Source organism: Triturus cristatus, chromosome 8 (assembly GCF_964204655.1).
Source record: "Triturus cristatus chromosome 8, aTriCri1.1, whole genome shotgun sequence".
In the NCBI taxonomy this organism is placed as follows: domain Eukaryota; kingdom Metazoa; phylum Chordata; class Amphibia; order Caudata; family Salamandridae; genus Triturus; species Triturus cristatus.
In genome coordinates, this window is record NC_140591.1 from 416,718,138 (window position 1) to 416,745,651 (window position 27,514).

General features: G+C 46.6%; 1 protein-coding gene across 3 annotated transcripts in view; it reads right to left on the reverse strand.

Moving 5' to 3' along the window:
* Positions 1–266: 266 nt before the first annotated feature.
* The window catches only part of ENOX1 (ecto-NOX disulfide-thiol exchanger 1), a 2,037,207-nt gene continuing 2,009,959 nt past the window's right edge, over positions 267–27,514 (reverse strand). For 2 of the 3 annotated variants that reach the window (XM_085621818.1, XM_085621816.1), the window contains one exon: positions 269–2,038. In XM_085621818.1, the coding sequence (XP_085477944.1) occupies positions 1,907–2,038 (132 nt within the window). In that variant the 3' untranslated portion in view covers positions 269–1,906. Of the gene's footprint in view, positions 2,039–27,514 lie in introns of all 3 variants that reach the window. The other variant, XM_085621817.1, reaches the window with a different exon arrangement.

Here is a 27,514-nt window from a genome sequence, read left to right on the forward strand (position 1 = left end):
GTTTGATCCTATGCTTTCAAATTCTTCTCATGGTACAACACTCAGGAAGCATGTGGGACTCGAACATGTATTAATGGCCCACTTTTTAAAAAGATAACCAGCTGCCACCGGTAAACATACCGGGGCAGATTTACAAGCCCCTTGCGCCACTTTTGCTTCATTTTTACCATGGGAAAAGTGACGCAAAAGTGGCGCAGGAGGCTTGTAAATCTGCCCCACCTTTTGTGAAAACAAACACACAAAAAACAACGGCAGATACTTAAATATTATGAAAAGAGTTATATTTATTTGAAAGCATATTTGTTATAAAACAATCTGACTTCAACACAACAAAATCATTTAATGCACCATTTCAATATTTTACTTTTTAATGAAATATGATACCAGAGTTTCTTTGTGTTTCTATACTGGATGACAAGGGAACTGAAGAATAGGATCTAAAATTTGCGAAAAGAAAAGTAATGTTTCTTCATACCACGAGGTTCTCCTCCATTGTGGCTATACTGAGTAACGGAGATGCATAAAGAGATAGGCATGAATATGGCGTGGATAAACATGCATATTCAAAGTCAGCAGTGCATGGAGAGTAGACACTCGGCAGTCTGCATTGCTCATCTGGAAGGCAGCAGGGATATTTATTTATACATGAAGGCGAATGTTCCCTCAAAGAGAAAATGCAAATTACATCACGTTATGTTTTTTTCCATCCTGACAACAAGGTCTTTTTCGGAGTTAAGGCACCAATAGGCTTCCAAAAACACCACAACATATGAAAATCTCAGATCAAGAGAGTCAGATTTCATTCTTGAGAAAAATGGAACAACCAGGCCCGGTCTAAAATTGGCAGGCAATGTCCCTATACAAAACGAAGGGATTAGAACCTCCTGGCCAATCTTGTCAAAAACATAGACAAAACACAACAGACATGCACAGCAGGAAAATGCAAATTCGTACAGCACAGAAAATACTTGTGTGACATCTTTGTATGAATCTGTGAGATACACTGCACACCGCGAAGATCTTGGATTTCAGAGAGTCCAAAGCTTTGGTCTGAAAAGAAAGTTTATTCTTGTAATGTGGATTGTACACTTTAGGCAGCACAGTCCATCACTCTAAGTCATTATTGTCCATAACCAGTAACATGACACAAATACCACTAATATATGCAATTGCGGCCCAAACAACGACTGCCCTTTGCCCTTCACCTCTTTGAATCCTGGGATGTGATGGAAATGAATCAATGCTGATATACAGGACAAAGAAAATGGATAGTCCAGCAGGAGGTAATAGGCAGACTACAGCTTGTGGATTGAGGAAGGCGGCAAGTCCACACTGATATGTGTGGCAACATATTCAAGAACTGTTTCTCAGCAACTTGTGAAAACATAGCAAAGTGAGTCAATGTTCTATAAAACCCATGCTTCTGTACTCAATATGGGAAACATGTTCTTAAATTATAGAGGTCTTACATGAGATGGGGCCGATTTTTCTCCTTCATACTTTGTTCTTAGGTTGTACCCCGATACTTGAAATGCATATGGTGAGCTAGAGTTGCATAACAGGGTTCTTTTGTAGCACAACAAAAATGTCCATCAGTGTTCTGCATTCAAGCTGTATTTGCCATATTCTGTTGTTTTGACCATTTCATGATGTGTCTCGTTAGATTTTTCAACAGTGCAACTTCTCATCGTGTGTAGAGAACACATCTCTCCACCTTTTATAACAGGTTTCGGAAAAGTGTGTGTGCCTACAACTCCACTCAAACAAGACCATCACAGATGTAGCTTAAATCAGGCATGGGCAACACGAGTATGGCCTTCCTTCTTCGCAGACATTCAGGGGCCTTCATCCTTCAGATGCCATATGCTGGAATAGTTCCTCTTAAATGCTCTGTTGCTTTTCACTGTCAAGTAGATTTAATTCCTTCAAAGGCACAAAACTTCCATCTTTTTTCCAGAGTTGCTCCGACACCAGTAAACTCCTGCTTGAACATATGTGGCAGTCTCATCAATAAGGTTTCTATTTCATTTGAGGATATCTGAGGCAGAGAGACAAAGAGGGCAACAAATATTACCACATTGTGCATGATGAGAACAGGACCATTTAATGTTGAATGGGCAAATGAACATTATAATCCGCGCAAATATTACAATACCAAACACACTCTAGGTTCATGAAGAATATAGAGAAAGGGTTCGCTGGAAACAGAAAGCTTCAAATCTGCCTTGTTCAGATTAAATGATATTTTCTCCTGTCCAGGTAACACAACTGAGTAATAATTTGAACACAAGTTGGTCGTTTTCCTCAATTTAAACGGCTTCCTTAAGCTAACGAGCCTTGAGTCTGCACCTGCGCGCCAGGAGAGGTACTTGACCTGCTTTTAATTACATTTGGCAGTCCACGCGGCACCCCTTTACATTGACATGCTCCCTGCTGACGAGAGGCAACTACCTCGAAACACGTGTCCAGGGATGGCTAACGCATACACATACTGTTCTATTTACATTTTGTGGCATAGGCGTACCCGCCGTCGCCACTACATTTCCCACAGTCCTTTGGGGCAACTTGCTGGTGTGACGAGCGGTGTGCGACCTACTTTTCCTCAATTTAAACGGCTTCCTTAAGCTAACAGGCTGACGAGCCTTGAGTCTGCACCTGCGCGCCAGGAGAGGTACTTGACCTGCTTTTAATTACATTTGGCAGTCCACGCGGCACCCCTTTACATTGACCTGCTCCCTGCTGACGAGAGGCAACTACCTCGAAACACGTGTCCAGGGATGGCTAACGCATACACATACTGTTCTATTTACATTTTGTGGCATAGGCGTACCCGCCGTCGCCACTACATTTCCCACAGTCCTTTGGGGCAACTTGCTGGTGTGACGAGCGGTGTGCGACCTACTTTTCCTCAATTTAAACGGCTTCCTTAAGCTAACGGGCTGACGAGCCTTGAGTCTGCACCTGCGCGCCAGGAGAGGTACTTGACCTGCTTTTAATTACATTTGGCTGTCCACGCGGCACCCCTTTACATTGACCTGCTCCCTGCTGACGAGAGGCAACTACCTCGAAACACGTGTCCAGGGATGGCTAACGCATACACATACTGTTCTATTTACATTTTGTGGCATAGGCGTACCCGCCGTCGCCACTACATTTCCCACAGTCCTTTGGGGCAACTTGCTGGTGTGACGAGCGGTGTGCGACCTACTTTTCCTCAATTTAAACGGCTTCCTTAAGCTAACGGGCTGACGAGCCTTGAGTCTGCACCTGCGCGCCAGGAGAGGTACTTGACCTGCTTTTAATTACATTTGGCAGTCCACGCGGCACCCCTTTACATTGACCTGCTCCCTGCTGACGAGAGGCAACTACCTCGAAACACGTTTCCAGGGATGGCTAACGCATACACATACTGTTCTATTTACATTTTGTGGCATAGGCGTACCCGCCGTCGCCACTACATTTCCCACAGTCCTTTGGGGCAACTTGCTGGTGTGACGAGCGGTGTGCGACCTACTTTCCCTCAATTTAAACGGCTTCCTTAAGCTAACGGGCTGACGAGCCTTGAGTCTGCACCTGCGCGCCAGGAGAGGTACTTGACCTGCTTTTAATTACATTTGGCAGTCCACGCGGCACCCCTTTACATTGACCTGCTCCCTGCTGACGAGAGGCAACTACCTCGAAACACGTGTCCAGGGATGGCTAACGCATACACATACTGTTCTATTTACATTTTGTGGCATAGGCGTACCCGCCGTCGCCACTACATTTCCCACAGTCCTTTGGGGCAACTTGCTGGTGTGACGAGCGGTGTGCGACCCACTTTTCCTCAATTTAAACGGCTTCCTTAAGCTAACGGGCTGACGAGCCTTGAGTCTGCACCTGCGCGCCAGGAGAGGTACTTGACCTGCTTTTAATTACATTTGGCAGTCCACGCGGCACCCCTTTACATTGACCTGCTCCCTGCTGACGAGAGGCAACTACCTCGAAACACGTGTCCAGGGATGGCTAACGCATACACATACTGTTCTATTTACATTTTGTGGCATAGGCGTACCCGCCGTCGCCACTACATTTCCCACAGTCCTTTGGGGCAACTTGCTGGTGTGACGAGCGGTGTGCGACCTACTTTTCCTCAACACAACTGAGTAATAGATATATCGCTGCTGCATCTAAATCCACAATAACATTCAGGTTTTGGTGAAAGTAAAAAAAATGCAAAGATTGTTAGCAAGCAAATACATATATATATATACTTGGGAACTACCCATTCATAATTTGACCAGCACTTTAACCCTGATAGGCAATTGTGTTGCCTTATACTCGGTGCTCCCTGTGTCTGGGCAAAGCTAAACCTCTCTGAAAAACTATAACGATAGTGAAACAAATGTCAGAGATTGCTCTAATTCTTTCCAGCTTGGCTTGGATGGTTTTTTACCAATTCAAAGCTATAATACTATGCCTGGTAAAAGGCTTTTTTCATTTTACAGCACAGTGTGGAAGGCACTGTGCTAATCATTTGCAGTGGCGGATCCTCCACTAAGTCAGAGGAGAGTCACCCCACTGCTATTTCAGCAGTGCAAAAATGTAAAATAAAATGATAATACCAGGACGTTATAATAATTTTATTTTTCTCTGTGGGAGTCGGGCGAGGCTGGGCTCTGAAGCCAAAGCAGGGGAGGAGTGGTTTGCACTCCTCTAAGTGCAAATGATGGTTTGGCTGGCCCTTTAGTGCCGGCCAAACAGTCATGCACACTTGGTATGTTCTCCCTATGTGGAGAACATGCCCAGGCTCCCAGGCAATGCCTGAGCGTCCAAACAGAATGCTCAGACCAATCACATTGGCTAGGAGAGTCCTGGAGCCTGGGTGCTTCCGAAGCTTCCAGCAGACCTTCCTTCCGGGACGAAGGAGAGACGTGCGGCGGTGGGAGGGACGGCGCAGCGCAGAAGGTAAATGTATTAATTTTTTTGTATCCATCCCCCCTCACCACCCCCATTCCGAGGCAGCCGCCACTGATCCTAAGCTTAAACACTTTGCTGCAGAAATGGCAAATGGCATGTTTTATGCATATGGATATAATTGTTGAATATGATCAAATGTTTGCTGACAGACTTTTTGCAGTGGCCTGTTGATGCTGCTGCACGTAACTTTGAATATTTTTTGTTATTGATTACCTTTCTATCTCTTTAAGACACTTTGCACTTGAGCACGTTTGAGAGAACCCTTCATGCACTTTACAGAGCAATCGTACCAATGATTAAAAACAATATATGTATCATTCAATGAAGTGATATATATAAAAATATTTTAAAAATGTTTTAAAATTGCACATCAGTGTACTGTATTATATTCTCTCTCTCTTATACTCAATTTATTTTGATCTATATGCATGGAGTAATACCACCTTTAGTGCATTACCATTATGTCCCGAGCGTGGGCACCCCGGCACATAGCAGGAGCCAGCCTTGGGGGGTGGTGGTCCCCAAGGCCCTAATTGGCTCCTGGAGGGGTGTCACGCGGCTCTCCCTACTTCTCTGTTCATGGACCACCCTTGGCAGGTGGTGGTCCCCGGGGCAGTAAATGGCCTGGGAGGGGGTTTGCACAATGTAAAAAAAAAAAAAAAATAACCTTGCTGCCGGGTCCCGCGTCTCTGCTCCTGCTCTACTCAAGGAACTCGAGGAACAGGAAGCCAAAAAGAACAGCCAGGCTCCCCTGACAAATCAAAACACTGCAATGCAGATTTGTGATTGTTAAGCACCCAGGCTCCCCTGACCAATCACAACATTGCAATGCAGCGTTGTGATTGGTTTTGAGTGTCCTGGTTTGACACTCAACCAGGGAATGGGGGCCTGGGCATGTTCTTCATGCAGGTTGTAATACAGCCTGCGTGGAGAACAGATAAAGTGCGCATGACGGTTTTGGGTGCCCAAAAGGGCTGACCAAACAGGGGTGGACAAACCACTCCTTCCCTGCCCTGCTCTGAGAGCAGAGCAACCCTGCTCACCTGCCCACCTGCAAAGGAAACATAAAATTATAATAACTCAAAGTTATTATCATTTTATATTTCAAAATGATCAAAAGCAGTGGGGCGACGCTCCTCCGCCATAGCAGAGGAGCCTCCACTGGAAAATGCATGGGGATTTTGTGTTTTGGGATTCGCCTTTTTCCTTTGCCCTTGTTGGATGGATCACCCCGAAACTTTCCAGGAAGGAGTTGAGGTGGGTGAACTTTAATTTTGGAAAGTTTTGTGAAGATTTGGCAAACGGGGCCAAAGTTATTAGCAACCAAAAAATACTCTTTCTATGGAAAAGCAGACCGAACTATAACTACATGTAAACATCTAAAACTTTGAAAAATCATACCCTGGTTCCCTACATCAGATTACATTTTTTGCTATTTTTATACATTGGACTAGGATTTATCACCGAGGAAAAAATTCAGTTACATTTGCAAAATATTGCAAAATAATGCTGCTTATGTATACCAAACTAAAAAGAAAAATTTTCAGGCAGATTTGTCAAAGCAGAGTATAGCAAAGGGGAGCAAAGTCTTGCTTAAGTGTTTGCTTTTGAATGCAAAGAACTTTTTGTGCTGGAACCTAGTTGCCCTTAAAGTAGTTCAACTAGAGCTTTGAGTTGCTTTGCATTCTAAGGGTAGTAGTAAATAACAATACAATCCCCTGGATCCACCGATCCAACAGTGGTGCACGCTTGTTCTCTAACCTGGTGGCTAAAGCCTGGAACGACCTTCCCCTGCACCTTAGAACTGCTTTATTGCTCCAGGAATTTATGAAAGGTCTCAAGACCTGGCTGTTTGATTGAACAGAGCACAGCAAAGCAGCTAGAAACTCCAGCACCTTGAGACCCTTATGAGTAATTTGCTGTGCTTTATAAATCCTGACTGATTGATTGATACAATAGAATTATGGTTTATGTCACAGGTGCACTCTTGATCCTAAGCTGTTTAGATTATATTGTGCTATATTGTATTGCACTACAATATTTCTTGCTTATGTACTAACCACCCTCACTAGTGTTTCCCATTCTCAGTGCGGGTGAAGCAGTTTTGTACCACTGCACACTGACTGGACAACCACTGCTGTTGTAAAATTTGGTTGGTAAACTGATAACATGCACTGCAAAGCCAGTAGGTCTTGACTGTAAAAGGCTGAGCTATTCGCTTTAGTAATGCGTATTTGTATTGGCATTTGGTAATTTCAAAATGGTCGCCAGTATATCATGATTTAGGCTCCCTGTTTTCCGTTTTTACGGATTTTTACAGATAAATACAGACAGAAAACAATGTGTTTTCTGTCTGCATTTATTTTTAAAAGTGGATAAATACAGAAATGTTGCTCCTTTTAAGTGACTCTCCATGCTGTCTTTGATGAATTATAGGCCAGCAGCTGAGCATATGGACAGCATGGAAATTAAAAAACAGGATGAAATGTATTTAAATAACGGCATATGTCAACATACATTTATGGTGTAATGCTAGTATTTACCAGTGGATGTATTGTTATGTAATATTTGATAGCTTAAATATCTAAAACACAACAGACAAAGTATGAGTGTGAGTCTATCAGTTAAATAAATATGGAAATGTACAGTTTTACAACTTCATTTATACGCAAAACACAAAATAAATATGGATAAATACAGATAAAATGGCCAAAAAATAAATATGGATAAATACAGACAGAAATGTTAAAAAAATAAATACCATAAAACCGGGAGCCCTAATCATGATGCATGCCCACAAATGCAAATGCATGGACTGCAATCTGGGAATGGGTTATTTAATATAGAAAACAGATTCCAAGATGGCCAACAATGCGTACTCATGTTTGCACATGCGCCATGACACATATATGAGCATGAAGTGGTTCCAAACATCTGCTTAAGAGTATGCAAGCATCGTAATGCACTTGGGGCCATTTTGGCATTTTTAGTGTACCATTCCAACAAGGCTGATGGCCATTTTAGAACGGTAAATTTAAAAAAGATTAAAAAACAGTGCGCAGGGGAAGAATTGTGGCAGTAGGCAGGACCAAAGCACTTTGCCATCCCCCAAAAATGTAAATAATAATAAAAACACAGAAAAGAATAGTAAATGGAACCGGAGAGCAACGGATTAGCAGTAAGACTATGAGGGTACAAAATTGAGAGTGCAGGGGGTGGGGTGCATTGAAAGAGGAATGGGAGAGCAACAGGTAAAAAGGAAAAAGAGAGAGTTGCAGGTGTTCAAAGCAGAGGGAGCACGGCACATGAAAAGAGAATGGGAGAGCAACAGAGTTGTAGAGAAAAGCAGAAAGAGAGCTTGGTGGGGCAGGGATGTCAAGAGGATCAAGAAAACACATGCACACCCACGTAGTGCTTGCTGAAAGGGAAACAAAAAAATGTTTCCTAAATTCAGCAGTTGTAGGATACAACTTAGTCAACCAGAACTCTGTAAGGCAAAAATGCTCCTGGGTGGGACACAACAGGGGATGAAAATGCATCAAGTGCAGATACCTAAGAACGACAACATGGTCATACTTTCATGAGCAAGGGGCTGACCTAACGCCTTCTCTAAGTGCATAATATGTATTCGAAAGAATAGGTTTCTCACAGACAGCTAAGACCTAGAAAAACCTAGTAAAATCACAATAGGCCCAACATAAAAGAAAGATTGAGGGGTATATTCACAAGAACGTGTGATAACTATCCCAAGAGTAGCTTAACGCAACTCTCAACATCGCAGCCTATTGCGGGAAAATTACGCCGTGCCAACCAAGTATTCACAACGGGGCGATAGCATGCGATAGTCACCAGATAACGCGTCGAATGTCAGCGTGAAAATCAACGCCACGACGCAAAAATGCAAAATGCAAATGCAAAGAATCATGCGATGAGGCCAGTCGCGAAATCAGCGAAAACCAGCCACAGGCCTGCAAATCCCACGCGTCTGGTGGGAAAATGCACTATAAAAGAAAAAAGAAAAAAAAAACAATTCAAACTGCGAAGCGCCATGGATGCACCCGGACCGAGTGCAGAGGACAAGCCAAACTCCACAAGCCCCACGGAGGGCCAGCCAGGAACCCCGTGTTCAGAGAAGGGCAAGGAGAAGAGGAAGAGGAAGACGGGGTTCAGTCCACAGGAAGACCGGATCATCGTCACGGAGGTGATAGAACAACATCAACAACTGTTCGGCACCTCCACTGCAGCACTGGCAACCCAAACGGAAATATGGCAGGCCATCATCATCAACGTCAATGCAGTCGGAGTGTCGAGGAGGTCACTGGAGGAGGTCAAGAGGCGCTGGCATGAAGTGCACAGCCAAACCAAACAAAAACTCACCGCCAACAGGAAGGCAGAAACAGCGACTGGAGGTGGGAGTCCTGTGAAACAGGAGGAGCTGGATGAGCTGGAGGAAATGGTGGCCACAGTCAGCAGTGTGGAGATGGTGGCAGAATTTGGGGGCCTGGACACAGCTCGATACGACCTGACCCAACAGCAACAGGGTGAGTAACGACCAGGGACTGGGGGGACGTGGGGAGATGGACTCAACGGCACACATGCACAATTATGTGTAGCACACTGCACACTCACAATGATCATAGAACATGTCCCTTATAGCCTTGGCACACTGCAGCACACATAGAAACACCAAGTAGGCCCCCGTCCACAATGTGCACAAAGGGGCCACCTTCCCTATCACCAATATCACAACCGACCCATGCACATGTGCTGAATCCAGCAAAGCAGGGGCTCTGTGACCCACACTGACTATGCAAGTAACACTGCATGCCCGATAGCATGGCAGCAGCCAAAAAACATGACATGGCCCACGAATCGACATGGAGGTGGCCCAGTGCAGATCACATCCGTAAAGGAGCAGGTCACACTGTGACATATCCATGTGCACCCACAACCAATGCCGTACAATACACGCATTATGCTAAATGGGGTAACCCAGTAAAGTGTCAAAGGACCTGGGTAAACGATTGGTAAAGAAAACAGGTGGTCCTAGACAAACCTATTTACGCTTAAATTAATAATGGTAATTGAAAAGTTCACACAGTTTAAGGTAAATGATTAAATCATATCGTTGAGAAATATGTAACAAAAAAAAGAAAAAAAACACATTCCACTATACAGGCTCATGGGTAGAAAGGTATCCTTAGAATCAATTGAATTATAAACATAGTTTATTAGATAATGAATCATACGTACGATTTGAAAGACTTATATGATAGTCCACATCAGAAAGGTTACTTCCAAGGGAGGAAAAGAAAGGGAGGGGGGTGTTATTTGTGCTCTTGTGAAGGTGAAATAAGAGGATAAAGATCCTAAAGAACAGTTAAAGATGAACAGTTCAGAACCATTAGGATGCGAGGGATCTGGCTATGATTTCCAATGCAGCCAGTACCCCTACTCTGAAGGCCTGCCCCTAGATTTTATTTATTTATTTGAGTTTATTTATTTTTTGACAATCCATTTTATTGAATTTTAAATGTAACAACCAACAGCACCATTCAGAGCCACATTATACACTGTCGGAAGAGAGAGAAACTACATCACAGTGACATCAAGGCTATACAAAGAAAACCAATAATGAAGTATCCACGTGCACCTGAAGAGCAGACCACTCCACATCAGTCTTCTATTACGCCAACCCATTTGCCCCACATGCGGCGAAATTTCTTTGGGCATCCCCTGGTGACATAAAGAGGCCGCTCCTGCGCAACACACCAGTCCACCCCTCTGCGCCATTGCCCTAGAGTGGGTGCGGTAGTGTCCAGCCAGTGAGCAGCAATGTCCCTTTTGGCGACCGCCAACGCCGTATTAAGGAAGAGCTTCTCAGCCCTGGAGCCATCCAATCCATCGGTGATGCCCAGCAGAATACGTATGGGATCAAGAGGCACCTCCCAGCCCATGACCCCTGTCAGGTCTTGTGTTAAAGATTCCCAATACCCCTGTGTCGCAGGACACAACCACACCATATGGTAGAAGTTGGCGTGGGGGTGGTAGCAGTGGGGGCAGTGGGCGTCAGGTCAAAGCCCTGTGCGGTGAAGACACAGGGGTGTAAGATAGGTGGCATGCAAGAAGTAAACTTGGACCAGGCGGAGCCTCGCTGAAACTGCAATCGTTCAAGGGGCCATCAAGGCGTCCCTCCAATCCTCGCCCTCCAGACCCCGAGCCAGCCCTCCCATTTGTCTCCGAGTAGGGAAAGGGAGTTAGGGGTATTGTTGGTGAGTGAGCGGTAGATCCGAGAGATCCCACCCTTCCCCAATTTGCTGGTCATAACTTGCGCCTCAGGTGGGCTATATTCAGGCAAGGAAGTGCCATCTGGAATATGAGAGTGTAGGGTGTGGCGCAACTGCAGGTATCGGAAAAATTGAGAGAGATGGAGGGGGTGTCTAGCCTGTAAATCCTGAAAGGATTGTATATGAGTACCGCTCCAGACGTCGCCCAACAAGGTTACCCCGATGAGATCCCATTGCCGGAACCCTGGCAAGGAGGCAACTTCACAGAGCCTGGTGCCACACCACAAGGTGAGTATGACGTAGTGATGCACGCCAAGCCAGAAATACTCCGCGCGTGACCTCGGGGAGAGCCCGAGGGACAACAGCCCCATAAAGCTTCCCCTGGATAGAGGAGAAGCCCATGGCGTGAAGTTCCAAGCGATACGCCGGGTCAGACCAGTCGCCATTAAACCAGTCGTGGATCGTAAGGAGACGAGTTGCTAAATAATAGAGGTAGAGGTTCATCATTCCGAGACCTCCGTCAAAAGGTGGGATTCGGCAGTGGGCCAGGGCCAGCCTGGGTCTCCGGCCCCCCCAGAGGAACTTAGTGGCCAAACCGTCCATGTCCCGAAACCAAGACCTAGCAAAGGAGAGATGTGTGTTCTGGAGCATGTACAAAAAACGGGGTATAGGGCTACTCTGCCCAGAGGGTTCAGGGGTAATGTGTGCCATTTAAGGAGGTCGGCGCGGACCCGCTTAACCAGCGGGGTGACATTGAGCTCCCACGCGAGGTTGGGGAGAAGGGAAACCCAAATCCCCAAGTACTTGAAGGACAGCCGCCGAAGGGGGATCGTCTACTGCCAGTAGAAGCACTTGTGCGATGAGTGCAAGGGGACAAGGACGGACTTAGCCGGGTTGAGCCGAAGACCGGAAACACGTTCGAAGATAGCCAGTGCTCGAAGGCATCGGATTCCCGATTGGGCCGGGTCAGCCAGAAACAGCAGCACATCATCCGCGTATAGCGCAATTTTGTTCTCCACTAGGCTGGGCCACCTCCAGCCAATCAGAGGGCGGTCACAGCGGATAAGGCAAGCGAGTGGTTCCATCGCCAGAGCAAAAAGTATCGGGGAGAGGGGGCAACCCTGCTGCGTACCCAGTCTAATGGGGAAGGGGCGAGAAAGAGCACCGTTGACGAGGACCTGTGCACGGGGACGGTGATAGAGTGTTCTTACCAAGTTGCGGAAAAGAGTGCCAAAACCCATCTGGTCCAGAACCGCATCTAAATAGCTCCAATCAACGGAATCAAAAGCCTTCTCAAAGTCAATAAGGAGAAGAGACAAGTATGGAGTCAGCAGGTGTCGGTTCGCAAGGGCAAGATGAAGGCGCCTCAGACAGTGTCTAGTCTCTCGGAGAGGCATGAAGCCGCATTGGACATGGTGGACAAGCTGAGCTAGATGCCACCGTATGCGATTGGCCAATACGGAAGCGAAGATCTTGAGCTCTGTATTGATGAGCGAAATGGGACGGTAGTCTGAGCAGCATTGCGAAGGGGGCTGGGACTTAGGGATCACTACGATGGTAGCGAGGTCCATCTCCGGCCAGAAAGAGCCACACTCCACCGCTTCATTGTACATCACTATTCGAGGTGGAACCAAGGTATCGCGGTAGGACGAATAAAACTCCTGGGAGAGCCCGTCCGGCCCAGGAGTCCTACCAGCCGCCAGGCGCGAAATGGCATCAGACACCTCTGTAGGGTGAGCAGAAGGTCCAATGCAGCAGTGTCAGAGCCGCTAAGGGGTGGAAGGAGGAACTCTTCCCGTCGGAGGAGCTCAGAGAGAGAAAGACCAGGCGACCACGCCGAATAGAGGGTAGCGTAGTAGGTGGCGAAGCATTGGGCCACTGCTAACGGAGCACGGTGAAGCTTGCCATTCGCGTCAGCCATTTCTGGTATGATACGGTTGGCCAAGGGGTAGGTGGCGAGGCGGTGGAGGAGCCTCCCATTTTTGTCTCTCCAGCCATACACTCGGGCCACAGATGAACACCAGAGAAGCTTGGCGGCTTCCAGAGAGGTCTGTCTGAGCTCGTCCCGTAGGAACGCCAGTCTCCTTTCCTGGGCATCTATCCTCGGGGCTCATCGCCTCGATCAGGGCGGCTTGTGTTTCTAGAAGCGTGAGCTGGGAGTCACGTGTTGCACGGGTGAATTTCAGTTGGCCTTTGGCCAACCCCCGAATGGTGGCCTTACCAGCCTCCCAGAGGGTGCAGGAGGAGGATACAAAGCCTTGTTTGGTGGTGAAATAGGTGCGGAGTTCGGTACCTATGCAGTCCTTGAACTCCTCATCTTGGAGGAACCAGGCGTTGAGTCGCCAAAGTGGTCGGAAGGATGGGGGAAGGACCCCTACGTGGAGTAGTACTGGGGAGTGGTCCGACAGGCCCCTCGGGAGGATAGAGATTGCCTGGAGCGCTTGGCAATCCTGAACTGGCAGGAAAGCGTAATCTAGACGTGAATGGGTGTGATGAGAGGCAGAAGTATGGGTGTATTGCCTTGCGGTCGGGTACCACAATCTCCAGGCATCCCTGAGACCCAGGCTGGCAGCCCATGAGGAGAGAAGACCGGATTGGGAAGTCCTGGAGGTAGAGGGAGGAAACGCAGTATCTAGGCCAGGATCCATGGTGGCATTGAAGTCACCCCCTACCACGGTCAGTCCCAGGGTTAAAGCCGCGATCAGTGGGGTAAGTCCATGAAGTGTAGGGGCCAACAAAGCAGGAGGGGAATAGACAGACAGCAGATTAAGTGGCCGATCCCCAAGGGTCCCTTCTAAAAGAACAAAGCAGCCCTGAGGGTCGTGTGTCACTTTACACGCCACTAGGGGAAGAGTATGACGCGCCAGAATAGCCACCCCTCTGGACCCCCTACGAAACTCAGAATGCCAGACAGCGCCGTAGCCATAGAGGGCAAGGAAAGGACATTGGTGGCCTAGTAGATGGGTTTCCTGAAGCAGGAGTATGTCCACCCCCTGACGCTGGGCATATAGCAGGACGGCTGCACGTTTGATCTTGTCCAGCAGGCCGTTGACATTCCAGGACATTATATGGAGCGATGAGAGCACGCTAGTATCGCCGGGCAGGAGGAGGCCATGGGGGAAGTCGGGCCGCTGGGATAATGAAAGTGTAGGAGTGCCCGGAGCCCGTGGATACGGTAGCGTAGCTGTGCGTGGGATGTGGTCACCCAGGTGTAATGGAACAGAGGCGGTGCAGAAAACAGAAAACCTAAAATACAAGTCAGACGGGAGCAGGAGCTCCAACCCCTCCCAACCCCCCCACCCCACACTTCAGGAACGGAAGCATCTGTCGCCCAAACAGTAAACAGGGAACTAGAACACCAAGCTTAAATGCTTGGAAACGGGGAAAGTCGTGGAGGACCCCTCCTCATTGCAGGATGTTCTTATCTTATAACCATTGGTGAACAGTTAGTGACCAGATGGGTAACTGGTCTCAGCCAACACCAGCCAGGAACCAAAACATCAAAGAAAAGGCTGACATCGCTGGGATGGGTTCAGGCCAGCCCGGTGGGAAGTGTCGGGCTGCGGGAAAGATCAGTGTCTGGAAGGTCTATCAAGGACGGTGGAGGCAAAGCCGAGCCGGGGCCAGAACGGCCCAAGGAGCCAGAGCGCCGTCCGGCAGGAGAGGTCTCCCTGGATGGCCCAGGCATGTGGCCCTGTGAGCGTCTGCGGCGAAGCACTGGCATGTCCCGCCGGGGCCGTCACCGGTGGCAGTAGGTAAAACGTGATTTTGGGCAGGCAGCCGCAGCGGGCGATCTTCTGTTGCCCATGTTCATGCCTCCTCAGGAGTCTCGAAGAAGATGGATTTGTCCTGAAAAACCACTCGCAGCCGTGCCGGGAAGAGGAGTCTGTATTGAATGCTAAGCGTGCGCAGCTTTTGCTTGACCTCACCAAAGGAACAGCAATGAGTCTGGACTTCCAGGGTGTAGTCAAGGAAAACCATTATCGTCAGGTTTTCGTGCTTGAGAGGTTGTTTCTTCCGGGATTCGGCCAGGATACCGTCCCTGAAGTTGAGGATTCGCAGGATGATTGGTCGTGGAGGGGCACCCGGTTGTGGCCGAGGGACGAGCGACCTGTGTGCCCTCTCGATCGTGAACCAGGGGGAGAGAGCGCCTTCGGGCATCCAGTAGCGTATTCAGCACTCCACAAAGTCTGCTGCCAGACCCTGTTCCTCGCCCTCAGAAAATCCAACCAGGTGAAGGTTGTTGCGGCGGGCGCGGTTTTCAGCATCTTCAGCCCGCCGGTGGAGTTCCTGTGTTTGAGACTGGAGTCGGTTCACCTGAAGTTTAAGCTGCTGGACGTCGTCCTCCACGACAGACACGCGGGTCTCCGCTTCCTTAATCCGGGCATTAGTGTTGCGAAGGTCCTGTCAGATCAGGGTCATGTCCACACGGACCTCCGCAATCTTGCCCTCAACCGAGGTCTGTGACGCCTGGATCGCCTGAAAGATGGCGGAGAGGTCGGGCGCGGCGGAGGCACCCGCAGGACCACCGGCAGCCCCAGCATCAGCGGTGGCAAACCGATCTATCTTAGTCTGGGTAGCAGGGGTCTTGGGTATCTTATCGCGGGCCATGGTGGCCCTCGGGTAAGGCGGAGATGAGGTATGGGTCCCTGAGGGCAGTCCACCCAGCCGGGAGGCAAGGATAGAGGATGGAGAAGAAGGGGGGGGCCCAGGGCACAGCCAGACCTTGCTGTCCCATGCCAGTTTGATCGGTCTCTACGGGGGCCCCAGTGGGCCCCAGAACAGAGCCAGGCTCGCCAGTTCACAGAGGATGGGTGAAGGGGCAGAGTAGGGGGCCAAGGTCAGCCACCAGGGTGTAGACAGGGCATCGCGGGGACAGGAGTCGGTGGTGGGACCCACAACCAGACCCCACGCCGCCCGAGCCGTGCGGCCGATTCGAATCCCCAGGTAGCAGCAGCAGCCTCGGTTTGTCGCTCCAGGCGAGTGCGCCGGATCAGGAGAGCGGGCCCAGGCGGTCCAGGCCAGCGCCGGGCCCTCCCCCAAACGCAGGAAGAGAACGGATCTGTAGGGACGGCCACAGGCCCTCGCTGGCAGCCCAAGCGCCACTGCCCGAGATCGCAGTCGAGGAACCCCCAGGGTGGGGTGTAGAGGGGGAAGAGGCCCAGGCAGGGCTCGGTACAACCCCAGGGGTTCGCACACTTCCTCCCCCGCTGCCCGACAGACGGCCGATTCCCCTCTCAGAGGCCCACACCCGCGCAGCTACATGTCCATCTCCTAACCTCATAACCGCCAGCGTTGAAAGGGGGGTCCGTCAGCGGCCCACAGACAATGTCTCAGCACGGCCAAGGCCCCACCATCATTTTGGCCATGCCCCCTTATTTGAGTTTTATAGAGCGCGAACCAGACCTGTGAGGGTATCAGAGCGCTTTACAGAATTGACAGGTGGAATACAGGACTTAGGATGAGTGGATACAAAAGGGGTAAAATAGTAGCTGCATTAACAAAAAAATAAAAAGAGTCATCAATAGCACATCAAGGACACAATAGGGATAAAAAAGATAGAACAATAATACAATATTGTAGCCTCAAATCCAGGATAGGATGTCCAGTAGTGTTAGGCTAGTAGCATCCGGGGCACCGTGGATAAAACCATACAAGAGTGAGAAACTAAAGTCACTGAGGTAACTGAACTGCGAGCGTTAGGAGAGGAATTTGCCCATCAGGAAAGTTTTAGCCTCCTTTTAAAGTGTGTCAGAGACGGAAGTCTTCTGATGGTGGGCGGAAGTAAGTTCCATATTCTTGGGGCGGCCCCAGAGAAGGCCCGATTGTACGTTTTTTTTCCCCGCAAGCGTGCTGGTTGGAGCAACATGTCACTGGCGGACCTTGAAGTTCTGGCTCCTCCGGAGATCTCGAGTTTCTGGGCGAGATATGCTGGGGAATTTGCATAAAGAGCCTTGTGTGTGATGCAAGCCAGCTTAATATGGATTCTGGCTTCGAGAGGGAGTCAGTTTAGAGCTGTGAGGTGTAGAGAAATGTGATTGAATTTCTCTGAGCCTGTTAGGAGTCTGGCGGCGGAGTTGAGGCAGGCTTTCAATGGTGCCAGAGAGTTCTTGGGTAGACCTACGAGGGTAGAGCAACCATATTCGAGCCTGGAGATGACTAATGCCTGGGTTGCCATTTTTAGGTTGGGTGTGTCAAGGAATGGTCTCAGGTGTCTTAGGTAGTTCAGGTGAAATCTAGTTGTTTTGGCCATCTTATTCAAGCTACAGTCGGGGTTATTCCAAAGGATTTGGCAGAGTCCACAATGGTAGGAGGGCAGTTTAGCGCTGTGATAGCCTTAATCCATTCCTGAATGTCTGGATTGGTTTTTGGTGGGGAGATGAGAAGAAATTCAGTTTTATTAGCAATCAGTTTGAGCTGGTTAGAGGTGAGCCAGTGAATGGTCAGTCTCAAGGCCTCATTCACGGAACGAATGTCCTCAGGAGAAGAGATTTTTATGTAGATTCGGGTGTCTTCAGCATACATGTGGTAGGCGATGTTGGCGGTGCGTAGCACAACTGTGAGCAGTTCAAGGTAGAGATTGAAGAGAGAGGGTGGGGGACAAGGTTGATCCTTGGGGGACACCAACCGTAATCGGAGAGGGAGCGGATAAGTTACCGTTGATAAGGATTCTCTGTGAGCGATTCTGGAGGAAGGACCTAAACCATTCAATAACGGTGCTGTCCAGTCCCATCCTGAATTTGAGGCGTTCAAGGAGAGTTTCGTGGTTGACCATATCAAAGGCTGAGGATAGGTCCAGGAGGATTAGGAGACAGGTTTTGCCTCGGTCAAGGGCTTGGAGGGCATCATCCATGATGTGGAGGAGGGTGATTTCCGTGCTGTGTCCAGGTCTGAACCCGGATTGGAAGTCATCAAGTAGGTGGAAGTTGGTGCTGTGTTGGCTCCACTGCTGTTGTACACATTTCTCCAGGACTTTTGATAGTAGTGGGATGTTAGATATCGGTCTATAGTTGTGCGGGGAAGCGGGATCGAGCGTAGGTTTTTTTTATGATGGGGGCAACTTGGCCCGCTTTAAGCGAATCAGGTATGGAACCCTGTAGGAGGGATGCGTTGATTATAGCAGTCCAAGAGGGGATGATCGCTTGCGAGACGGCGGCTAGGCAGTTGGAGGGGAGAGGATCATTGTAGTGATTGTTCGGGTTTAAGGAGCATAGGATTTTTGAGATAGAGTGTTCATCATAGACTTTAAAGTTGGACCAGTCAGTGCGCTAGATTTTTTGGTGAAGACTGGAAGGGCAGCATGGAGAGACGTGGTAGAGCCAGTATTTGAGAGTGCGTTGCGGAATTAAGTTTGTTTCCTAAGGCTGTGACTTTGTCACAGAAGAAGGAGGAAAATTCCTTGCATGATATTAGCGATTTAGGGTTTTCTTTGGAGGTTTTAGTCAGTTTGTTGGATTTGTGTTTGACCAAATCGAAAAGCTTGCGTGGTCTGTTCTTGGCGTTCTCCATTTCTTTTCTGAAAAAAACTTTTTTTTGAGTTAAGGATTTTACTGGCCTGGTGCAGAAGTTTTAGATGGGCTGCCGATAGGTGCTGTTTCCAGTTACGTTCTGTCAGCCGGAGGGATCTCCTCAAAGTTTTGAGGGATCCGTTGAACCAGGGGTTTCTGTCTTTGATCTGGATTCTTTTTAGTTTTAGAGGAGCAAGGTCATAGAGAATGTTGGACATAGTTGAGGTATAATACAGTAATCCAAATTCAAACAATTATTTCTTGATTAGATGCACAATACAATTTATTCTGTGGCTGTGGTGGGAGGGCAATGGATGCAGGCCAGTAGGGAAATGTCGACGTTTCAACCCTAACGCAAAAGGGTGGGTAAATTCCTCTGCTGCGGGTCTTCCTCAGGACAGGGGAAGGGGAGGGAGGAACCTAGGTCTTGTCAAGTACGGTGCCCCCAAACGGTAGGTAATCCGTACACGGTGATCGTGCGCTGAAATTCTATTTCTATTGGATAAATAGTTTCCATGGTCCGTCACAACATATAGAAAACACTTCAAACCGAGGGGAGTGAATCCAGAACGCCGCAGGGAAAAGCGGCGTAGTACCTCTTATTAAGATGCTGCTAATTGTCCCAATTACCAGAGCAATTGCCCAATGAAGACACAGACATTTGCGGATGGGCTCCACTTTGAATATTATTGCTCTGGTAATTGGGACAAAGATAAGAGAGATGCCAATGGTGTTTACATCTTCTTTACATCTTCTTTACACAGCCTGTACATTGGCTCCATTACATATATTTAACTTTCCTTAAACAGCCTGCGCCGTGGATCCATTATGTATATTGAACCTCCTTTGCACAGACTGCACACTGATGCACAGTCTGTACACACCGATTCCACTAGTTAAATTTGACCTCCTTTACGCAGCCTGTATGTTGGCGTCATTAGGTAGGTTTAGACTCCTTTACATAGCCTGTATGTTGGCACCATTAGTTAGACTGAACCTCCTTGACCTAGGCTGTATATTGGTGCCATTAGTTACATTTAACCTTTTACACAGATTGTACATTGGCTCCTTTAATATGCCTCCATAGAGAAGGCAGTACTGATTAGAACACTTAGGGCTCTGGCAAGGGTTATAAAAGGAGCCCAACAGCTTGGAAATCTTGGATGGCGAGTTGTTGTGTATGGTGCCTGGCTGCCTCTGAGACCCACATTGTCAGCTTTTGGGAATTACCAAGTGGTAAAATTATGTAGGAAAATACCAACACCGAGAGTGTCATTTTTTTCGGGGCACTATTATACTTGTATTCAGTGCCGACAAGTTGGAATGTAGGAGAAAGTGCAAATACTGCATGTTTTTCCTATTCCAGTATAATAATATTGTGTTTTAACACTGCATCAATTTAGCCATGCGTCAACTGGCGAAATCTGTGCACAGGCAGTATTGCAAGGTCAGTGCAAAATGTGCACATTACTTGTAAACCAATTTTGGGGGGGGGCACCTGTTTGTACTCCTGTGTAGATTACCAGCCCAGTTGTAATGAAGTACCCAGTTTCCTTCAAGCACAATCTGTATTCAGAGTTTGCAGGGTATTTGCATACAACAGAATGGGTGCCTGCTGTTGTGGTGTGGTAAGGCTGCCCGTGATGATGCAGTGTCATCATCATTTATATGTGCTTTAATATGTAACCCACGTAACCCTAACCTATATTATTTACACACAATGGGGCAGATTTACAAGCCCCCTGCGCCACCACTGCGTCACTTTTCGTGACGTACTGGTGGCGCAGGGGGCTCCTCCATATTTACAAGGAGAGGAAAAGCCACCCTGCGTGACTTTTCCTCTCCTCGTAAATATGGCCCCTTCACACGCAGCACTGTGTGTTGAAGGGGCGTTCCATGGGTGTTGCTATGGGTGTTCCCACGCAGCACCCATGGAACAAGACACATCTCCAGATTTACGAGAAATCGTAAATCTGGAGATGAGTGTGACTGCTCCGCCACCCTAGAGGTGGCGTAGCGAGGCGCAACGAGGAGAAATGTTTTAATTTCTCCTCGTTTTTTCCTCTTGCAATGCGTGCTGCATTCTACAGCACGCATTGAAAGAGGAAAAAGTCTCTTGTGATTGTTTTTGTGCAGGAAGGTGTCCCTTCCTGCACAATAACAATCTCCCTACGACGCAGGCATCCTTGCACCATGGTGCAAGGGTGCCTGCGCCGGCGCATGGCTGCAGTTTGTGCGCCAGCGCAGGGGAAGCACAGAGATACGACATATTCTTGTAAATATGTCGCATCTCGGTGCTTTCCAAACTAACGCAGCATGGCGCAGCAAAATTAGTTGCTGCACCGTGCTGCGTTACTTTGTTGTAAATCTGCCCCATCGTATTCATTATTTCTCCATAGCAATTTAAGATATTATTTTCCATGTTGTTTTATAAGTAGGTTTAGCAGAATGAATATATATTGATTGACTTCAGTTAGCTATGCACATTTAAAGTTTCCAATAGTAGGCTTAGGTGCCTCACTCCTTTTTGAAATAAACATATTTCTGCTTGCTGTGCATAACATTTTCTGTGTCAGATACCAGAGTCACCATGTGCTCTTTGAAATGTTATTCTTTGTTAGCTTACATGTTGATGGTCGTAATTAGTTGGTTTTAGCAGTGATTTCAACACCTGGCGAGGATGAAAAGCTGAGGAAGTGAGTATTCCTTTGTGAGATATTGTGAAGGTCACAGTGGGAGAAGAAGTTGGCATTGTATCATCCATGAGAAGGAGGCTGACACCAAGTATGGAAAGAACAATGGATTTTGATTGATTCCTGCCCGGTGGGAGCCTGAAAACTGTATTATTTGGATGACATGTTATGTTTTGATGGTGTGAAGCATGTTAGTTAGATCACTTGTCGTTGTTCAAGTGGACATCCTACTTCTTCTCTTGAGACCAATGCTCCATATTCTGCTGCTCATAGAGATACACTCAAGAGCAAGTACATTCCTTCTCATTCTAATTGGTACCTTTATCTGGTCAATGCTATATTTTCTGACACCTCCTGCTTCTGAATTTACCTTATCAGCACACATCTTCAGCTTAGAATTAGGGAGTTTCCTTTATGGAAATAAGACGTTGCATTGATTTTATACGTTACCTTTCATAATACAGCATCTGCATTACTAATTGAAATACTTGGACCATATTCAAATATGCTGTGTTTCTGTGAATATTAATTTCTGCTTGATTGATACGATTGGAGATTGTAACTTTACTAATTTGTTAATAAACCTTTATGTTTATGCAATCTATTCCTCTCTACCGTTACTGTGGGGCAAAATCTGCTTTACTGTCAATTAACCCTGGACGTAGTTCGCATAGTAGCACTTTGCGAAGCTACGCAAAGTGCAGTTCGCACTACGCGAGCTACGCGTAGCACTTCGCGAACTGCGTAGTACCTTGTTCGCACTGTGCCAGATGTCGTTTTCAATGACTGCACAGTGCGGACAAGCAACCGGCACTGTGCAATCATTGAAAATGGCATCTTGCACAGTGTGAGCTGTAATTTTCTGCTGCTCGAGTAGATTTTTACTCGAGCGGCAGCTTTCTCAACGCGAACTGGTAGTTTCTCATCGCGAGCGGTCGCGAGCATACGTGACGACTCGCAATGAGAAACCTGACCTCCTCGCGTTGGGAATCTCGCCGGGAGGTTTATTTTCTATGCTCGCGATCGCCAACTTGATGTTGCTGATCGCGAACAAGGAAAAAGTCTCGCCGGGATGTCATTTTGCTTGACGTTGAGGACCGCGAGCAAGCAAAAAATTACCGCAGCACTACGCAACACTACGCTACGCGTGTTCGCACTGTGCTACGTGCAGTTCGCGTAGTGCGAAGTAGCGCGAACTTCGCAAACTACGCTAGCGTAGCGTAGTGCTTTGCCCAGGCTTACGGTCAATGAATTTGTGGGAACAGCCTCAGTTTCAGATAAAATCCATCCTAGTGGAGTTAGGGGAGTTTTGAGTTTGCACCTAGTACCTATTCTGCTATCAAATGCACACCAATCATTTATTTACACAATGAAAGAAAATATGGTATTGAACACAATATTTATTACACATTGTGGTTTTTGCCTGAGCTAGAACGATCTCACACTGTGTCCCTGAATTGTGGGAGCGGGCGGGTATGTGAGCAAGATTAATCAAATAGGCTCTGCTTTCAGGCTCTGTCTCTGGGGAGCAAATATTATATGTATTCAGAATGGATGTAAAAACTATACAGTACAGATCACAAAATGTACAAATATCCTTATAAATCCAACTAACAAAAATTAGGTTAGAAAAACTAAATAAAATACAGGGTACCAAAGTACAGGCTAAATTCTGATCACTGCATAAACAGGAGTTTTCACAGGGATCAGAATTATGAGTAATTACTACATGTCTTCATTTTCCCCTGGTGATTTTTGGCAGGCCTAACATGCTCAAATTCACTGAGGGAAAATTCTGATAAATACTGAAAGAAGCACTTTCTTTCTCACAAATCTCCACATTTATTGAATGTCAACTTGAGATATGAGATATTTACCATAAATGGCAAATACTGAACCTTGTGGCATCGATATTTACCAGGTTTGGTAAACACCGCCCCACGTTTCACCTATCTCATAATCAGCTAATCTACCTTCAAAAGAGGTGTAAATTAAGCAAATAAATTATACATTCTCACTTTATTAAAAAGGTTTCTAGGAGGGCCCTCAGTACTTGGCCTGTATAGACCTGGGTAGTGCTTTTGACCAAGTTAACTGGTCAAAGCTCTGGGGCCTTCTCTTGAGCTATGTGTTTTACACGTGTGTTTCATTCTGTGTCAGATATGGGGAATTAAGGCAGTGCACTGATTCCTTTTCACTTGATAAAGTGGTCAGGCAAGGATATGCCATTGTGCCTATTCTGTTTTTACTGTATATTTATAATTGTAATCCCTTTTTGATCAACCATAGTCAGGATATGCCCATGGTGAAGCCAAATCCCATTTCAGCACTTCTGTATGCAGATGATGCGGTCTTAATATCTCAAACACCAAACGGTCTCAAGCACCTAATAGAAAACGTTGTCCTCTTTATGGACCATCTCCACCTTAGGACTTACCTCTCTAAAACCGTCTATATAAATTGTGGTCCTAAAAATCCCAAAACCATTGGGAAAATCAACAATTCTACTTAGGAGTGACTTTGGCTTTGTCTAGCTTTTGGCCTCATTGCCTTTCTACCAGGTACCTAAAATGTTGCCAATTGATCGGCTTTCTGTTTAACTTTGACCAGAGCATAGGGACTAAACTAATCATGCCCCTCCTGGTAATCTACATGCCCTTTCTGTAAATCTACGATTGTAAATACCTGCAGATTTTAATCTATGGTGCTGGTATCTGGGGCTCATATCAGAGGTTCAATAACCTCCAAGTAGAAGAAAATAGTTTAAGCAGGCGTTTACTTGGGGTACCATCCAGTACCCCACACTATTTCTTGCATGAAGAACTCAGCTTAGGCTATGCAGAGGACCATATAAAATTAGCTCCAATGCTTCTATGGTTGTCAGGGTGGTCTAATGACCTTGCCAGGCTTAACAGACGTATCCTTGAGGACCGTCTAGCCTGAGGCTTTGACCCATCACTCGATCACCTGTAGGAAGAAAACATGACTTTAGATTAAACAGGAGCGCTATTAGAGATGTGGTGGAGCTTCCAAAAACATCTACCCGCTGATATGTAGCTCTGCAAACCTATGGGCTTGAACCATACGTAACTATGGGCACACAACTTGGGAAAGAGGTTGGCTGACGAAATTCAGACGTGTACACAGTCTTCTCAGCTTTCTACTGGGTCAATGAGTCGGCTTCTGTCCTCATGTCCCCTGTGACACATCTTTACCGCAATCACTGTCGCATTTTATGTTTTTCAGCAAATTATCAACCCTTGCACGCCATTTTCAAATTCTCGCCTTCAAGAGCTATATATTTGATAAATGTAGATCAGGCAACTGTTGTCTCTGAATGTATGACATTACAACACATACATTTACAATGCATGCCTTTACAACACAGTTTTTACATCGCAACATCCTTTACAATGCATACATTTACATCGCATACCACTACAATGATTTTTTTTAAACTACACTTACAACGCATTCCATTACATCGCATTATACCTTTACAACACATACCTTTGCAACGCATACCATTACATTACATTTAAGGTAAGTGTTGGATAGTGTAGGGGTAAAAATTACTATTCTAACTCCAGGGGGTACAACAGTAGGGTAAGTGTTGGATAGTGTAGGGGTAAAAATTACTATTCTAACTTTAGGGGGTGCAACAGTAGGGTAAGCGTTGGGTAGTGTAGGGGTAAAAATTAAGATTCTAACTCCAGGGGGTGCAACGGTAGGGTAAGTGTTGGATAGTGTAGGGGTACTAGGCGTTGTAATGGTATGCGTTGTAATGACATGCGATGTAATGCCTGCGTTGTAGTGACATGTAATGTAGTGTCATGCGTTGTAGTGACAAGCAATGTAATGGATGCGATGTAGTGACATGCGTTGTAAAGGATGTTGAGATGTAATGACTGCGTTGTAAATGTAGTGCAATGTAATGGTTGCGTTGTAAAGGTGGTTTCCCGTTTTCTCCAAATGCTAAAGGATGCAGAAGTCTACAACTTTGTGAGTTGTGGTGTTTCAAATCTGCAGTCAGACTATATAAGTCTATGCTTGTTTAACAAGATGTTTCATTTGTTTAAATATATTCACTATACCACACTAAGAATGTACTTTTACGACGCTCCTTTGTGATTATTTTTTCAATAATTAAATAAATATTGACTTGAGGGTTCAAATCCAAGCAAGCTTGAATATTAAAGGGAAGTTGGCACCACCAAACAGCCTTTTCTTCATCCCGCATGCACAGAAATATCAGACTGCTCCCAAGCTGCCATGTGAAGCCCTTCGCCCATGTTCTGCAGCTCATAATTAACACAGGGTTCTGTCAGCCATTTGGAGACATGATTATTTACTGCTCATGACAAGCCTGAAGCAGCTGTGAGTTCACTGAAATGATTGGCAGGAGCTGCAGGACATGCTGCCCAAACAAGTGACGGATTGCCGACTGATAATATAAATCTCAGCATCTAATCCGAGCTGGGGATGTGCAGTGCATATTTTATTAAACAAAGTGAACACCACAATACAGCAGCAGAACTTCTGAACGCATTAATTTGAATGACAGGTGAGAACCACCTAGAGGAAAGATGTGTTGAAGTCAAAGTTTGTGGAGCCTCCTGGAAAATACCCTTAAAAGACAATGCCTTCTTGACAACAGGAATTTTAATGATTCTTGCAAGACAAGGGTGGTATCCGGGGCATCAGCTACCGACAGGCAAATAAACATTGATGAGAAGTATGTCCTGTTCTATTGGTTGTGAGCATCATATGTGCTTTGTTAGGACCCAGTCAACCAATATAATATGTTCTGAAAGAAAGCTATTAAGGGGTTGGGCTCACAACTCTGCAGTCAACGAAATGCAAGGAGCTGTGCAGAGGTTTGAAGAAAATAAGCATGCTAAGCTCTTTTGTTATTTATGTTTATGTGATTCTACTGGGTTTTATTATACGTGCTGCTGATATGCTATGTACGGATGCCAGGTGATGCATCTGATTAACAATTTGTCTGGATTTAAAATCACTTATATAGTTGCTCAATGAAGGCAGGCGATGATGTCAATGTGCCCACATTTCTGTTTCTGAACGAACAGCTGTGAAACAGAGGCCACATTTACTAAAAAGTCACATAACGCAGTGCATCAGGGCAACTTGCTGCGCTTCGTTGCGTGAAAGGGAGTTATCAGCAATGTGCCATATTTACAAAGATACAACGCATTTCTACTGCCTCCTTGCGCTGGCCCACTGTGTGCTGCCTAGCGCCAACGCAGGCACCCTTGCACCATTTTGCAAGGGTGGCTGGATTATTTTTGTGCGGGAAGGGATACCCTCCTGCATAAAAACAAACCTTAAAGGCATTTTCCTTTATCTAAGAAAGTGGAATGCTTCACACATAGAAAAAGGAAGTAATGAGGAGAAATGAAGATGTTATATGATTTTGAAGCATCCCCAGGTTTACAACACTTTGTAAACCTGGGAATGCATCAAAATCCATGGATGGATGCATGGGAACACCCATACTCCACCCATGGAACGATTCCCTGCTGTAAGGTAACGCAAGGCAGCGATATGCTAAACAATGCAGAGCCACGCAAGGGAGCTTTGCATGGCTTAGTAAATTTAACTATTGGACTTGCATTTCCTTGCAGCGACTTGCATCATGGAAGGGCAATGCATGCCCTTAGTAAATCTGGCCCTGTATGTTTAACAGTGTTACTGCATACACACACACACACACACACACACTCACACACAAGTACCATGCCTTGCTATCAACATAAATGGGCTACAGTAGACTCTCTTTATGCCAGTGCAGCAGATGCTCTAAAAGTAAATGAGAAAGCTAATGTGAAGGGTCAATGAGAAAGCTCAAGTGGCACCATCTGTGTATGACCTCACTCTGCATTCTTTTTTTGTTTTGTTTTTTGTTTGTCTGAACTAGACTCCCAAAGCGGGAGTACGTTTCAAGAAAAAAAATCTATTTCCTGAAATTCAGGGAGTTTTCTACCTAAGCAGCAGGATAATTGGTTGTTTTGCCTACCCAGATATGCCATGTCTCACAAGGTCGACC